Genomic DNA, 15,268 nt, shown 5'->3' on the forward strand with positions numbered 1-15,268 from the left:
TGTATATATTTTTTAAAAGAAGACAACCTAAGGTATTAAACTTGGGGTATTTTGACTTTTTTCATGCAACCATTTTACCACCAATCTATGCCAAAGTTTGGGGGGGGGGGGGGAATAATTTGATTTTTTGACAAATAGCAATTTAAGAATACATTTACTGATAAAATGGTAAGGGTTACTGCCGAATAACACCCTAATATGTCTTCAGTAGCATCTCCTGGGTACAGTGATACCACCCATGTATAGGTGTGTCGGGTTCTCTGTGGGCTAAAAGCCCTTATTTTTAGAGAGCGCATTCAAGTTTTTCAACTTGGAATTTTCACATCGGTCATCATGCACCCATGTCCTATTTGGGACATTTCTGAAGCTGGCCAATGGAATTTACCCCCATCAAACCATATATTTTTGAAAAGTAGACACCCTAGGGTATTTCAAATGCTGGTATTTTAACACTTTCCATGCACTAATTCAACCACTAGTCTTTGTCAAACTTTTGGGTAGTCATTTTTTTTGTGTTATTTTTCACACACATTGTACTTTAGGCATGTATTTTCAGTTCCTGTTATGTGTTACTGCCAAAAACCACTTCAATATGTGTTCAACAATATCTCCTGAGTACAGTGATACCACCTATGTATAGGTGTGTCAGGTTCTCTGGGGGCTAAATGGCCTTATTTTTAGGTAGCACATTCCAGTTTTTCAACTTGGAATTTTCACATTGGTCATCATGCACCCATGTCCTATTTGGGACATTTCTGAAGCTGGCCAATGGAGTTTACCCCCATCAAACCATATATTTTTGAAAAGTAGACACCCTAGGGTATTTCAAATGCTGGTATTTTAACACTTTCCATGCACTAATTCAACCACTAGTCTTTGTCAAACTTTTGGGTAGTCATTTTTTTGTGTTATTTTTCACACACATTGTACTTTAGGCATGGATTTTCAGTTCCTGTTATGTGTTACTGCCAAAAACCACCTCAATATGTGTTCAACAACATCTCCTGAGTACAGTGATACCATCTATGTATAGGTGTGTCAGGTTCTCTGGTGGCTAAATGGCCTTATTTTTAGGTAGCGCATTCCAGTTTTTCAACTTGGAATTTTCACATCGGTCATCATGCACCCATGTCCTATTTGGGACATTTCTGAAGCTGGCCAATGGAATTTAACCATATCAAACCATATATTTTTGAAAAGTAGACACCCTAGGGTTTTTCAAATGCTGATATTTTAACACTTTCCATGCACTAATTCAACCACCAGTCTTTGTCAAACTTTTGGGTAGTCATTTTTTTGTGTTATTTTTCACACACATTGTACTTTAGGCATGGATTTTCAGTTCCTGTTATGTGTTACTGCCAAAAACCACCTCAATATGTGTTCAACAACATCTCCTAAGTACAGTGATTCCACCTATGTATAGGTGTGTCTGGTTCTCTGGGGGCTAAATGGCCTTATTTTTAGGTAGCGCATTCCAGTTTTTCAAAAGTAGACTTCCTAGGGTATTTCAAATGCAGGTATTTTAACACTTTCCATGCACTAATTTAACCACTAGTCATGGATTCACAGCTCCTGTTATGTGTTACTACCAAAGAAGACACCAATATGTGGTCACCAACATCTCCTGAGTTCAGTGATACCACCTATGCATAGGTTTGGTGGCTTGTTTGGGGGGTGCAATGCCAAATGTCTGACATGCGTTTGTGATTTCTTTTCACATTTAACATATTTTCTTTGCCTATCGTCTTTTTGGGGGGTCTTTTAACATACCCCAATTTATTTGTTTTCCATGAATGTGCATATATTTGAAAAGTTGACACCCCAAGGTATTGTATATGGTGTGCTTTGATGCCTTTGAAGCAACCGTTTTAGCCCAAAAAATTGGAGAAAGTGTATGGTGGTTATTTTTCAATTTTCATTTTTACAGACACATTGCTTTTTGACTATGATTTAGGAGAGACTGTTGTAAGTTATTGCAAAAGAATACTTCATGTTGTTTTCTGCAAGGCACCCTGAGTACACCTATGCCCCCCATGCATAGGTTTGCCAGGATTTTGGGAAGGTTATGTTACAATTTTATGACTTGTGATTTTAGTTATTAACAATGAGAGTATTTCTTCTGATAGGCCTATCTTTAGTTTGTGGCCTATTGCATACCCCACTTTTATTTATTGCCATGAAAGTGTATATTTTTTAAATGTTGACACCCCAAGGTATTGTATATGGTGTGCTTTGATGCCTTTGAAGCAACCGTTTTAGCCCAAAAAATTGGAGAAAGTGTATGGTGGTTATTTTTCAATTTTCATTTTTACAGACACATTGCTTTTTGACTATGATTTAGGAGAGACTGTTGTAAGTTATTGCAAAAGAATACTTCAGGTTGTTTTCTGCAAGGCACCCTGAGTACACCTATGCCCCCCATGCATAGGTTTGCCAGGATTTTGGGAAGGTTATGTTACAAATTTATGACTTGTGATTTTAGTTATTAACAATGAGAGTATTTCTTCTGATAGGCCTATCTTTAGTTTGTGGCCTATCGCATACCCCACTTTTATTTATTGCCATGAAAGTGTATATTTTTTAAATGTTGACACCCCAAGGTATTGTATATGGTGTGCTTTGATGCCTTTGAAGCAACCGTTTTAGCCCAAAAAATTGGAGAAAGTGTATGGTGGTAATTTTTCAATTTTCATTTTTACAGACACATTGCTTTTTGACTATGATTTAGGAGAGACTGTTGTAAGTTATTACAAAAACATACTTCAGGTTGTTTTTTGCAAGGCACCCTGAGAACACCTATGTCCCCCATGCATAGGTTTGACAGGGGTTTTGGTTAAAAAAAAAAATAACAGGCCCAATTTTAGAAAAAGGGGGGATTTTAAAAATAAAATGAGTTGCCCCAACTCTGCTCTCTCCCATCACCGCCCGGGGAGCAGGTGCATCATGGTACAAAATCCCAGTAATAATCTGGAGCTGAAACTGTAAAAAAGTTTTTTTAACTCTGGGGTTTGCTTTTTTGAACAACAAAAAAGCGTTGTGGGTTGCAATCTGCATTAGGTAAATTGCAACCTTTTTGTACCAGGCCCTTGTCTTCCGCATAATTAGGTAGGGCTGCAGCAGCTGATCAGCCAGATCAACCCCACCCATATGCCGGTTATAAGACTTGATGCACACTGGCTTCCTTATGATCTCAGCTCTGCCACGTACAGAAACCGCCACCGTCCTCTCTGTGTGGATGGTGGTAAGAAGGTATACATCCTTCTTGTCTCTGTACTTAAGTGCCAACAGCTCCTCTTGGCGCAGAGCTGAGGTCTCCCCCCTTCGTAGCCGGGTGCGTACAAGTTGTCCTGGGAAACCTGCGTGGTTCTTTTTAATTGTACCACAAGCTACTGTATCAAAGCAATACAGTAGCTTGAACAAAAGGACTACAAAATTGTCTAAGTACAAGTGATACCCTTTGTTCATTAGGGGTAATATCAGGTCCCAGACAATCTTGCCAGTGGTTCCCATATGTTCTGGGCAACCTGGAGGGTCAAGGTGGCTATCCTTTCCCTCATACACCCGGAAGGCCTGAGTATACCCAGTCTCGCTGTCACAGAGCTTATACACCTTTACCCCATATCTGGAGCGTTTGGAAGGAATATACTGCTTGAATCCCAGCCTTCCCTTATACTTCATTAGGGATTCATCAACGCATATATTCCTTCCAGGTGTATAAGCCTCTGCAAACCTGGCAGAAAAGTGGGTTATCAGGGGGCGGATTTTATACAGCCTGTCAAATTGGGGATGCTCCCTAGGGGGGCACAGGCTGTTGTCGCTGAAGTGCATGAAATGCATAATCATTTCATACCTCTTCCTCGACATAGTCTGGGAGAAAATGGGGGTAGAGCAGATGGGGCTACTACTCCAGTAGGAGCGAATGGAGGGTTTCTTTATGATGCCCATCAGCATAGTCAATGCCCAGAATTTTTTGAATTCTGGCACATTGATGGGGGCCCATTGCTGCTTTGCCAAATATGTTCCAGGCTTTGCAGCACGGAACTGATGGGCATATAAATTAGTTTGGGCGACAATGTTCCCCAATATATCATCGCCCAGAAACACTTCCAGAAACTGCTGGGGGCTAAAACCTGCCACATCTATATTTATGCCAGCATTTGCTGTGAAGGGTGGGATATCTGGCCTCTGGAGATGAGGCGTTACCCACTCTTCAGCAGCAATGGCAGCAACACGCCTCCTTCTGGCAGGGGGGCTAGCAGGGGGGCTGGCAGGGGGGCTAGCAGCCACAGATACATCACTATCAGTTGAGACTGCATCTAGTGATGTATCTGAGCACATGGCAGGGTCAAAATTGGGGTCTGAGTCAGAAATAGAGGCATCTGACTCTGACGCAAGGATGGCATACGCCTCCTCAGCACTATATCTTTTCTGTGACATTTTTGTATCTGTCACAGAAAACAATTACTAAAAAAAATTAAATTAACTAAATTAATTAAGTAAATTAACTAGCAAAAAAGTACAGCTATGCTACTGCCAGTGATTTATAGCGATCACTGGCAAGCTAGGGGTTAATGGCTCTGAAAATTAAATTAAATTAACTAAATGTTTCTGAAAAGAGCCTTTGGGTTTTTAAAAAATTACAACAACAAAATTAACCCCTAAAAAAATGCACAGACAGCAAAAAAGTACAGCTATGCAACTGCCAGTGATTTATAGCGATCACTGGCAAGCTAGGGGTTAATGGCTCTGAAAATTAAATTAAATTAACTAAATTAATTAACTAAATTAACTAGCAAAAAAGTACAGCTATGCTACTGCCAGTGATTTATAGCGATCACTGGCAAGCTAGGGGTTAATGGCTCTGAAAATTAAATTAAATTAACTAAATGTTTCTGAAAAGAGCCTTTGGGTTTTTAAAAAATTACAACAACAAAATTAACCCCTAAAAAAATGCACAGACAGCAAAAAAGTACAGCTATGCAACTGCCAGTGATTTATAGCGATCACTGGCAAGCTAGGGGTTAATGGCTCTGAAAATTAAATTAATTAACTAAATTAACTAGCAAAAAAGTACAGCTATGCTACTGCCAGTGATTTATAGCGATCACTGGCAAGCTAGGGGTTAATGGCTCTGAAAATTAAATTAAATTAACTAAATGTTTCTGAAAAGAGCCTTTGGGTTTTTAAAAAATTACAACAACAAAATTAACCCCTAAAAAAATGCACAGACAGCAAAAAAGTACAGCTATGCAACTGCCAGTGATTTATAGCGATCACTGGCAAGCTAGGGGTTAATGGCTCTGAAAATTAAATTAACTAAATGTTTCTGAAAAGAGTCTTTGGGTTTTTAAAAAATTACAACAACAAAATTAACCCCTAAAAAAATGCACAGACAGCAAAAAAGTACAGCTCTGCAACTGCCAATGATTTATAGCGATCACTGGCAAGCTAGGGGTTAATGGCTCTGAAAATTAAATTAAATTAACTAAATGTTTCTGAAAAGAGCCTTTGGGTTTTTAAAAAATTACAATAACAAAATTAACCCCTAAAAAAATGCACAGACAGCAAAATGCAGCAAAAAAAAAGTGCACCTATGCTACTGCCAGTGATAGTGATCACTGGCAAGCTAGGGGTTAATGGCTCTGAAAAGAGCCTTTGGTTCTATATTTTTTAACAAATAAAAGAAATAAATCTCTCTCTCTGCTAAATACAGGTCTCTCTCTCTCTCCAACAAAATGGCAAGTGAGGAGAGGGAGGGAGATCCACACTGATCATAGTCAATATTTACAAATATTGACATGATCAGACAAATGGGGTATTTTATTATTATTTTTTTTAGGGTGGGAGGCTCAGATTGGGTGACCCTAGCTTGCCCCTATGATGATGCAGGCTAGGGACACCCCCAGAGGCCCCATGATGCACTGGGCATCGCCATCTTGGATGCCTAGTGAAGGGGGAGGGGGGGGGCTATTTAGGGCTTTTTTTTATTTTATTCGTTTTTTTTTTTTTTTCCTTTTTTACTTTTATTTTACAACTAACTAAGTGCCTCGACCCACCAAGGCACTTAGCACACAAGCAGAAACACTACCGGGCTCCACGTGGAGCGAAACCGGAAGTGATCACTCGTGGGGGAGTGATCAATCCGGTCCCGGCACTCGGGAACAGTATTGCAGGATGCCTAGACATCAAGGCAAGCCTGCAATACTGTTAGAGCAGCTGGAAGCGATTTCGATCGCTTCCAGTGCTCTGTTAAACCGACGACGTATGCCATACGTCCTCGGTCGTTAAGTGCTTTTTTTCTGAGGACGTATGGCATACGTCGGTCGTTAAGGGGTTAAAGGGACATTAAACTGCAGGGTACAACTACAGAAGCAGGATTACTACTTATCATGCTATTGTTTTTCTTCTTATATCTGCTGCTCTCTTCAAAGCCATTCTCATATTTTAACTGATTACCAGTGTCAGTGAAGCTTTGCATCTTTATACTGGATGCAGCCATCTTGTATTGTGCACCCTGTGACAGCACTGGTGAGCATTCACAGATCAGTAACATTGATGACTGTATCTTGTACAATAGCAAGTGGGTTTCATTTTTTAAAATGTGCAAGCTAAACTGAAGTGTACAATACAGTTTGTCAAAAAGACAACAATGAAACATCAGCAACTGTGCACTGCTTCTGCCACAGAGTGCGAAAATACTTCAATTCCAAGATGGCGATGATTAGTGTGAAGATGCGGAGCTTCACTAACCGGCATATGTACAGGGTTTAAAGACACAGAAAGCAAGCAATATCAATATAAGTAGTAATCATTCTTGTGTAGTTGTAACCAGCAGTGTCCCTTTAAAAGATAAATGTAAAATAAATAAAAGCTTAACGCAGATCGCCATACAGATTCTGGATAAATTAATTTTATGGAAGTCTAGTACAACACTGCACTGGCATAAGGGAATCCATGTTAAAACAGATATTTGAAGAAGAAAAGTGAACATTTTACAGCACAGTTATCTGCTCAGGTGGAAAACAATGGTAGTTCAGGTTTTTTGTGGGAGAATGTATGGATGGGCTCATAAAATAAATAAGAAACATGTTTATCTGTATAACAATCTGCTGTTTCATCAATTTGAGATTGTACCATTAAGCAAAGGTGCATCTCCTGGGCTACTAAGTCTGTCGGGATGATCGTTCTTGAGGGATAACAGTGTGGAAACTTCTTGCTAGTGTAAGTCTCTCTTACTTAAAGGTCCATAATAAAAAGCCTCTTACTCCATTATATAATCTTTTCATAACAAAATACATTTTAGATGCTTTTTAAAAGAAAAACAAAATTATATTAAAGCAATAAAATCTAACCTAAACATGTGAAAAATAGTCCCTTTCACTGTAGATTCAAAACGCCCCTGAAATGGGTGTTTTTTTACTATGATCCCAGTCCAATCAGCATTGACTTGCAGATAAGACATGGGAACATGCTCACACTGACAGGCTTCCTCTGACTGACAGCTAGCAGAGAAACTGGTAATCTATAGCAAACGGCATATCATAGTGTGTAAGTGAAGAAAGCACAATTTAGTAGATTGTTATCTGCTCTGGGAAGACGCTTTCCATGTTCTGTTCACAGCGTCTCCTTAAAGGAACATAATACTCATATGCTAAATCACTTGAAACTGATGCAGTATAACTGTAAAAAGCTGACAGGAAAGTATCACCTGAGCATCTCTATGTAAAAAAAAGAATATATTTTACCTCACAATTTCCTCAGCTCAGCAGAGTAAGTTCTGTGTAAAAAAATATACTTTCTCTTGTAAGGTGTATCCAGTCCACGGGTTCATCCATTACTGTTGGGATATTCTCCTTCCCAACAGGAAATTGCAAGAGGACACCCACAGCAGAGCTGTCTATAAAGCTCCTCCCCTAACTGCCACCCCCAGTCATTCTCTTGCAACTCTCGACAAAAAAGGAAGTATCAAGAGATATGTGGTGACTTAGTGTAGTTTTACCTTCAATCAAGAGGTATTTTCCAAACTGCCAGGGCTAAAAGGAAAGCGAGACAGCTCTGGGGCTAGAACTAATACAGAGCTTTCTGACGCTTTATTGCCTGTGTCCGATATACCCTCACAATACTCAGAAGCCGAGGCAGGTGAGCTTCTATCTGTGGGTGACATTTCAGACTCAGGGAAGGCGTTACTTCAGTCTGATTCTGAGATGACAGTGTTTAAATTTAAGCTTGAACACCTCCGCTTATTGCTTAGGGAGGTTTTAGCGACTCTGGATGACTGTGACCCCATTGTGGTTCCAGAGAAATTGTGTAAAATGGACAAATACTTTGCAGTGCCTGTTTACACTGATGTTTTTCCAGTCCCTAAGAGGTTTTCGGAAATTATTACTAAGGAATGGGATAGACCAGGTGTGCCGTTCTCTCCCCCTCCTGCTTTCAAAAAGAGGTTTCCCATAGATGCCACCATACGGGACTCGTGGCAGACGGTCCCTAAGGTGGAGGGAGCAGTCTCTACCCTAGTTAAGCGTACAACTATCCCCGTCGAGGACAGTTGTGCTTTCCTAGATCCTATGGATAAAAAATTGGAGGGTCTCCTTAAGAAAAATTTTATACATCAAGGTTTTCTTCTCCAGCCTCTTGCATGCATTGTCCCAGTTACTGCTGCAGCGGCCTTATGGTTTGAGTCTCTTGAGGAGGCTCTACAGGTGGAGACCCCGCTAGACGATATTCTAGACAGGATTAACGATCTTAAGTTAGCTAACTCCTTTATTTCTGACACCATTTTTCATTTAGCCAAGCTAACGGCGAAGAATTCAGGTTTTGCCATTTTGGCGCGTAGGGCGCTATGGCTTAAGTCCTGGTCAGCAGACGTTACTTCAAAGTCTAAGCTTCTTAACATCCCCTTCAAGGGACAGACCCTATTCGGGCTCGGTCTGAAGGAGATCATTTCTGATATTACTGGAGGTAAAGGTCACGCCCTTCCTCAGGATAGGTCCAATAAGTTAAGGACCAAACAGAATAATTTTCGTTCCTTTCGAAACTTCAAGAGTGGCGCAGCTTCAGTTTCCTCTAATGCAAAACAAGAGGGAAATTTCGCCCAGCCCAAACCAGTCTGGAGACCTAACCAGGCTTGGAACAAGGGGAAGCAGGCCAAGAAACCTGCGGCTGCCTCTAAGACAGCATGAAGGAGTAGCCCCCGATCCGGGACCGGATCTAGTGGGGGGCAGACTTTCTCTCTTTGCCCAGGCTTGGGCAAGAGACGTCCAGGATCCCTGGGTATTAGAGATTGTTTCCCAGGGATATCTTCTGGACTTCAAAGCTTCATCTCCAAAGGGGAGATTTAATCTCTCACAATTATCTGTAAACCAGATAAAGAGAGAGGAATTCTTACGTTGTATTCAAGACCTACTAGTTATGGGAGTGATCCACCCAGTTCCAAGGGAGGAACAGGGGCAGGGCTTCTATTCAAATCTGTTTATAGTTCCCAAAAAAGAGGGAACTTTCAGACCAATCTTGGATCTCAAGATCCTAAACAAATTTCTCAGGGTCCCATCTTTCAAGATGGAGACTATCCGAACCATCCTCCCTATGATCCAGGAGGGTCAATATATGACTACTGTGAAATTAAAGGATGCTTATCTCCACATTCCGATTCACAGAGATCATCATCAGTTCCTCAGGTTCGCCTTCTTAGACAGGCATTACCAGTTTGTGGCTCTTCCCTTCGGGTTAGCCACGGCACCAAGAATCTTTACGAAGGTTCTAGGCTCCCCACTGGCGGTTCTAAGGCCACGGGGCATAGCGGTGGCCCCTTACCTAGACGACATTCTGATACAGGCGTCGACTTTTCAAATCGCCAAGTCCCATACGGACATTGTTCTGGCCTTTCTGAGGTCTCACGGGTCGAAGGTGAACGAAGAAAAGAGTTCTCTCTCCCCTCTCACAGGAGTTTCCTTCATAGGAACACCGATAGATTCAGTAGAAATGAAAATTTTTCTGACAGAGGTCAGGTTATCAAAGCTTCTAACTTCCTGCCGTGCTCTTCATTCCACTTCTCGGCCGTCAGTGGCTCAATGTATGGAAGTAATCGGCCTAATGGTAGCGGCAATGGACATAGTTCCGTTTGGCCGCCTACATCTCAGACCACTGCAACTTTGCATGCTCAATCAGGGGAATGGGGACTACACAGATTTGTCCCCTCTGCTAAATCTGGATCAAGAGACCAGGGATTCTCTTCTCTGGTGGTTATCTCGGGTCCATCTGTCCAGGGGAATGAGTTTCCGCAGGCCAGAGTGGACTATAGTGATGACAGCTGCCAGCCTTCAGGGCTGGGGCACAGTCTGGAACTCCCTGAAGGCTCAGGGTTCGTGGACTCAGGAGGAAGCCCTCCTTCCGATAAACATTCTGGAACTGAGAGCGATATTCAATGCTCTTCAGGCTTGGCCTCAACTAGCTGCGGTCAGGTTCATCAGATTTCAGTCGGACAATATCATGACTGTAGCCTATATCAACCATCAGGGGGGAACAAGAAGCCCCTTGGCAATGTTGGAGGTTTCAAAGATAATTCTATGGGCAGAGGTTCACTCTTGCCATCTCTCAGCTATCCATATCCCAGGAGTAGAGAACTGGGAGGCGGATTTTCTAAGTCGGCAGACTTTTCATCCGGGGGAGTGGGAGCTCCATCCGGAGGTATTTGCCCAGCTGATTCATCTATGGGGCAAACCAGAACTGGATCTGATGGCGTCTCGTCAGAACCAAGCTTCCTTGTTACGGGTCCAGGTCAAGGGATCCCCAGGCAGCACTGATAGATGCTCTAGCAGTGCCCTGACCCTTCAGCCTGGCTTATGTGTTCCCACTATTTCCTCTCCTCCCTCGTCTGATTGCCAAGATCAAGCAGGAGAGAGCTTCAGTGATTTTGATAGCACCTGCGTGGCCACGCAGGACTTGATATGCAGATCTGGTGGACATGTCATCCCTTCCACCATGGACTCTGCCGCTGAGGCAGGACCTTCTACTCCAAGGTCCATTCAAACATCCAAATTTAATTTCTCTGCGGCTGACTGCTTGGAGATTGAACGCTTGATTTTATCAAAACGTGGTTTCTCCGAGTCGGTCATTGATACCTTAATTCAGGCGCGAAAGCCTGTCACCAGGAAAATCTATCATAATATATGGTGTAAATACCTTCATTGGTGTGAATTCAAGGGTTACTCATGGAGTAAAGTCAGGATTCCTAGGATATTATCCTTTCTCCAAGAAGGATTGGAGAAGGGATTGTCAGCTAGTTCCTTAAAGGGACAGATTTCTGCTCTGTCTATTCTTCTGCACAAGCGTCTGGCAGATGTTCCAGACGTTCAGGCGTTTTGTCAGGCTTTAGTTAGAATCAAGCCTGTGTTTAAACCTGTTGCTCTGCCATGGAGTTTAAATTTAGTTCTTAAAGTTCTTCAAAGGGTTCCATTTGAACCTCTGCATTCCATAGATATCAAACTTCTATCTTGGAAAGTTGTTTTTGGTAGCTATCTCTTCGGCTCGAAGAGTTTCAGAGTTATCTGCCTTACAGTGTGATTCCCCTTATCTGATCTTCCATTCAGATAAGGTAGTTTTGCGTACCAAACCTGGGTTTCTTCCTAAGGTGGTATCTAATAAGAATATCAATCAGGAGATTGTTGTTCCATCACTGTGTCCTAATCCTTCTTCAAAGAAGGAACATCTATTACACAATCTTGACATGGTTCGTGCTTTAAAGTTTTATTTACAAGCTACTAAGGATTTTTGTCAAACATCTGCATTGTTTGTTGTCTACTCTGGACAGAGGAGAGGCCAAAAGGCTTCGGCATCTTCTCTTTCTTTTTGGCTGAGAAGCATAATCCGTTTAGCTTATGAGACTGCTGGCCAGCAGCCTCCTGAAAGAATAACAGCTCATTCCACTAGAGCGGTAGCTTCCACATGGGCTTTTAAAAATGAGGCCTCTGTTGAACAGATTTGTAAGGCGGCGACTTGGGTCTTCGCTTCATACTTTTTCTAAATTCTACCAATTTGATACTTTTGCTTCCTCGGAGGCTATTTTTGGGAGAAAGGTCTTGCAGGCAGTGGTGCCTTCCGCTTAAGTTCCTGCCTTGTCCCTCCCTTCATCCGTGTCCTAAAGCTTTGGTATTGGTATCCCACAAGTAATGGATGAACCCGTGGACTGGATACACCTTACAAGAGAAAACAAAATTTATGCTTACCTGATAAATTTCTTTCTCTTGTGGTGTATCCAGTCCACGGCCCGCCCTGTCACTTTAAGGCAGGTGTTTTTTATTTTTAAACTACAGTCACCACTGCACCCTATAGTTTCTCTTTTTTTCTTGCTTGTCTTCGGTCGAATGACTGGGGGTGGCAGTTAGGGGAGGAGCTATATAGACAGCTCTGCTGTGGGTGTCCTCTTGCAGCTTCCTGTTGGGAAGGAGAATATCCCACAAGTAATGGATGAACCCGTGGACTGGATACACCACAAGAGAAAGAAATTTATCAGGTAAGCATAAATTTTGTTTTAGCTGTTGCTCAGCTGTAGGTAAAAAAAATGAAGAAATGAGCAGCAGCCAATCAGCATCAGCAGTGCTGAGGTCATGAACTCTTTTACTGTGATCTCATGAGATTTCCCTTAACTCTCATGAGATTTCATAGAAAACTTCCTTTACCTGATTGGTGAAATAAGGTAAGTGTGCACGAAAGCTCTCTCCTTCCGCTGTCCCGGGACAGACATACTGATTTGCTGCTTAGAAGTCCTTTACAAAGGGATATAGCTACTGAGGAATTTTTGAGGTAAAATATCTTTCTTTTTTACATAGAGATGTTCAGGTGATATTTTCTAGTCAGCTTTTTACAGCTATGCTGCAGCACTTTCAAGTGTTTCAACATTTGGGTATCATGACCCTTTAATGAGTCACAGTAGTTAGTTATAAATCACTGTTTTCAGACACAATGTTCCTAAGAACTATGTTATAGATAACCTAGCTCTGAAGATCCTTGTGTCTTAAAAACAGTGATTTATAACAAACTACTATGACTCATTAAGTAGACGCTGTGCTTTCTGTTTGATGTGAGAGAAAGAAAAATGGAAAGCTCAGACTTTGCAACATGGGTTAATTAGAGTTAGGAACTTTAAAAAAAAACATCATGGAGGACATGCAATATAAATGTATTGCGTAAACACAACGCTTTCTGTGTTGCTATAGCAACCACTGAGCTCTGCATCGGCATAGAGGGGCGGCACAGGTTTTGAGTGACAGCTAACTTAACTTAGCTCCTTGCGCCTCTTTAGGCAGAGGGGATGAAGCTGCAGATTCACTGATGTGCACACGCTCAGAAATACAGGTCGGTCGTGCGACTCAGTGAATTATTGGGGTTGCACAATTTACATTTTTGTGGGTAGTGGAATTTATACATTTTTAAAATTAAAATATTTAACATAAGTATATTGATAAAAAAAAATTACTTTATTTGTACAGTGGAATTTTGTAAGATGAAAAAGGACTATAATGTCCCTTTAAGGATCACAGTTTTCTGACTGTCTGTGTGAGTCTAGCTGGGAGACTCAGATAACCCCAGTCTGCATTTAAAGCACAATTTTTTTTAAGACACAGTTTGCAACCATGACAAGCAATAATAATGTGAGATGACATGCAACACCTAACATCACATTGCACATTTATTACCTTCTAGTCCCCGCTGTACTGGAGTACCACTCACACACCATCGATTTACCCCGCTGAGACGCAGTGCCATTTCTGCAGCCTATGGAGGAAGAAAAGAAACCGTGTCACTTTAATAAAATAATATTCTGTAAAATGAGAAACATTACCCACCACAATCAGTATAAAGGCTATTTCTACCACTGATCATTGCCTTGAACGCATAGCATATCTGATAAAGCATTTTGAAGTTTTGAGAATTAGAAATTGCTCAATGTTTAGAGTTATACTACATAAAAAGGGGGGCAAAACAAATAATAAAAATATATTGCAAAACTGTTTAATTACATATAGCTAAACATTTATATAAAAATCTCAATGTGCTTCTGTGCTAATCTGAGCAGGGTGTATAATAGGCCCTGATGACACTCAACTGCACAAACATTGCACGAGTAGATGCAGCATGCTCACCTTGATCACAGCCTGACAGATTCTCCCACACAATGATAAATGGAGCCAATGATTGGCTCTCATCTTTCAAAGAACAAATATCTTCCAGTTTGGCATACCTGGATTGCACACCAAGCTTAGTCTTTCCTTCTTTTAGAACATTAGGTGTCAAGGGCATGTCATTTTTTGCATTACTGACCCTAGATAACTATGTGGTCGATAACAATCTTTTTAGACTGCTTCGCTTTCTGTTTGAATTATCATAATGACCCTGGAGAAAGTCTCCCTAAGGGTGATGGGGAAACCAAACGTGGACTCCCTATCCTATGTGCTAAGAGGGATATGGCTGCACCTCACTGACGAGGCCCATAGAAGGCTGAAACGATTGTCTGGGGTTGCCGTTTCACTTGTTCAGAGAAGAACTGCCTGGTATCTCAGGGCTGGACTGACCTGGTTAGGCAGGATCAGACAGATGTACTTCAGGAAAGTTCTCCTCTGTGAAAAACACAATTCTCTTTCTGTTTGAATATTTTATATATATATGTATCTAATAATTTATCTACAATATTCGCCATTACAATCTATGGGTTGTTTTATAGATACATAATTTGATAAGCGTTTCTAATGCATTGTGATTGAACCCTGTGTGTTTAAGTTGTTTACAAAAAAAAATAAAAAATGAGTTACGTTCCAGACCACTCTCAAAATTGACATAAGTAATATGTATTATATAACATTTAAAAGCCTGAAATGAATGTTGTAAAATTTAAAAACAGCTCTATAAAAAAAAGTTATTAGTGTGAGTTATGTCACTGTTCACTTTAAATAAAAATAAAAAAAACATGCACACAAAACAAACTGCATGTTAGCTTAAATATAAAAAGAGGCCAGCAATAAAAACTATTTTTAATGTTACTGCTCTTTTATATAATTGATAGCAATTGTTTTACAGTTCATTGTAGTGGACCTTTAAGAAAGCAAACAACTCACATGTTCTGTGCACTGTATTGCAGTGTTGCACTTTAAAGGGACGTGAAATCTAACCTTTTTTCAGGATTCAGATAGAGCATACATTTTTACACAACTTTTCAATGAACTTCTAAGATCAATTTTGCTTAATTATCTTGGTATTCTTTGTTGAAGGA

The 15,268-nt window shown here is 40.9% G+C and overlaps 1 protein-coding gene across 1 annotated transcript in view; it reads right to left on the reverse strand.

Annotated features, from left to right (window-relative positions):
* The window catches only part of SHPRH (SNF2 histone linker PHD RING helicase), a 307,366-nt gene that overhangs the window by 159,706 nt on the left and 132,392 nt on the right, over positions 1-15,268 (reverse strand). Inside the window, exon 11 of the mRNA XM_053712489.1 lies at positions 13,698-13,776. Coding sequence (XP_053568464.1) covers positions 13,698-13,776 — 79 coding nt within the window. The remainder of the gene's footprint in view (positions 1-13,697; positions 13,777-15,268) is intronic.

The sequence above is a fragment of the Bombina bombina genome, chromosome 4 (genome assembly GCF_027579735.1).
Source record: "Bombina bombina isolate aBomBom1 chromosome 4, aBomBom1.pri, whole genome shotgun sequence".
NCBI classification, from domain to species: domain Eukaryota; kingdom Metazoa; phylum Chordata; class Amphibia; order Anura; family Bombinatoridae; genus Bombina; species Bombina bombina.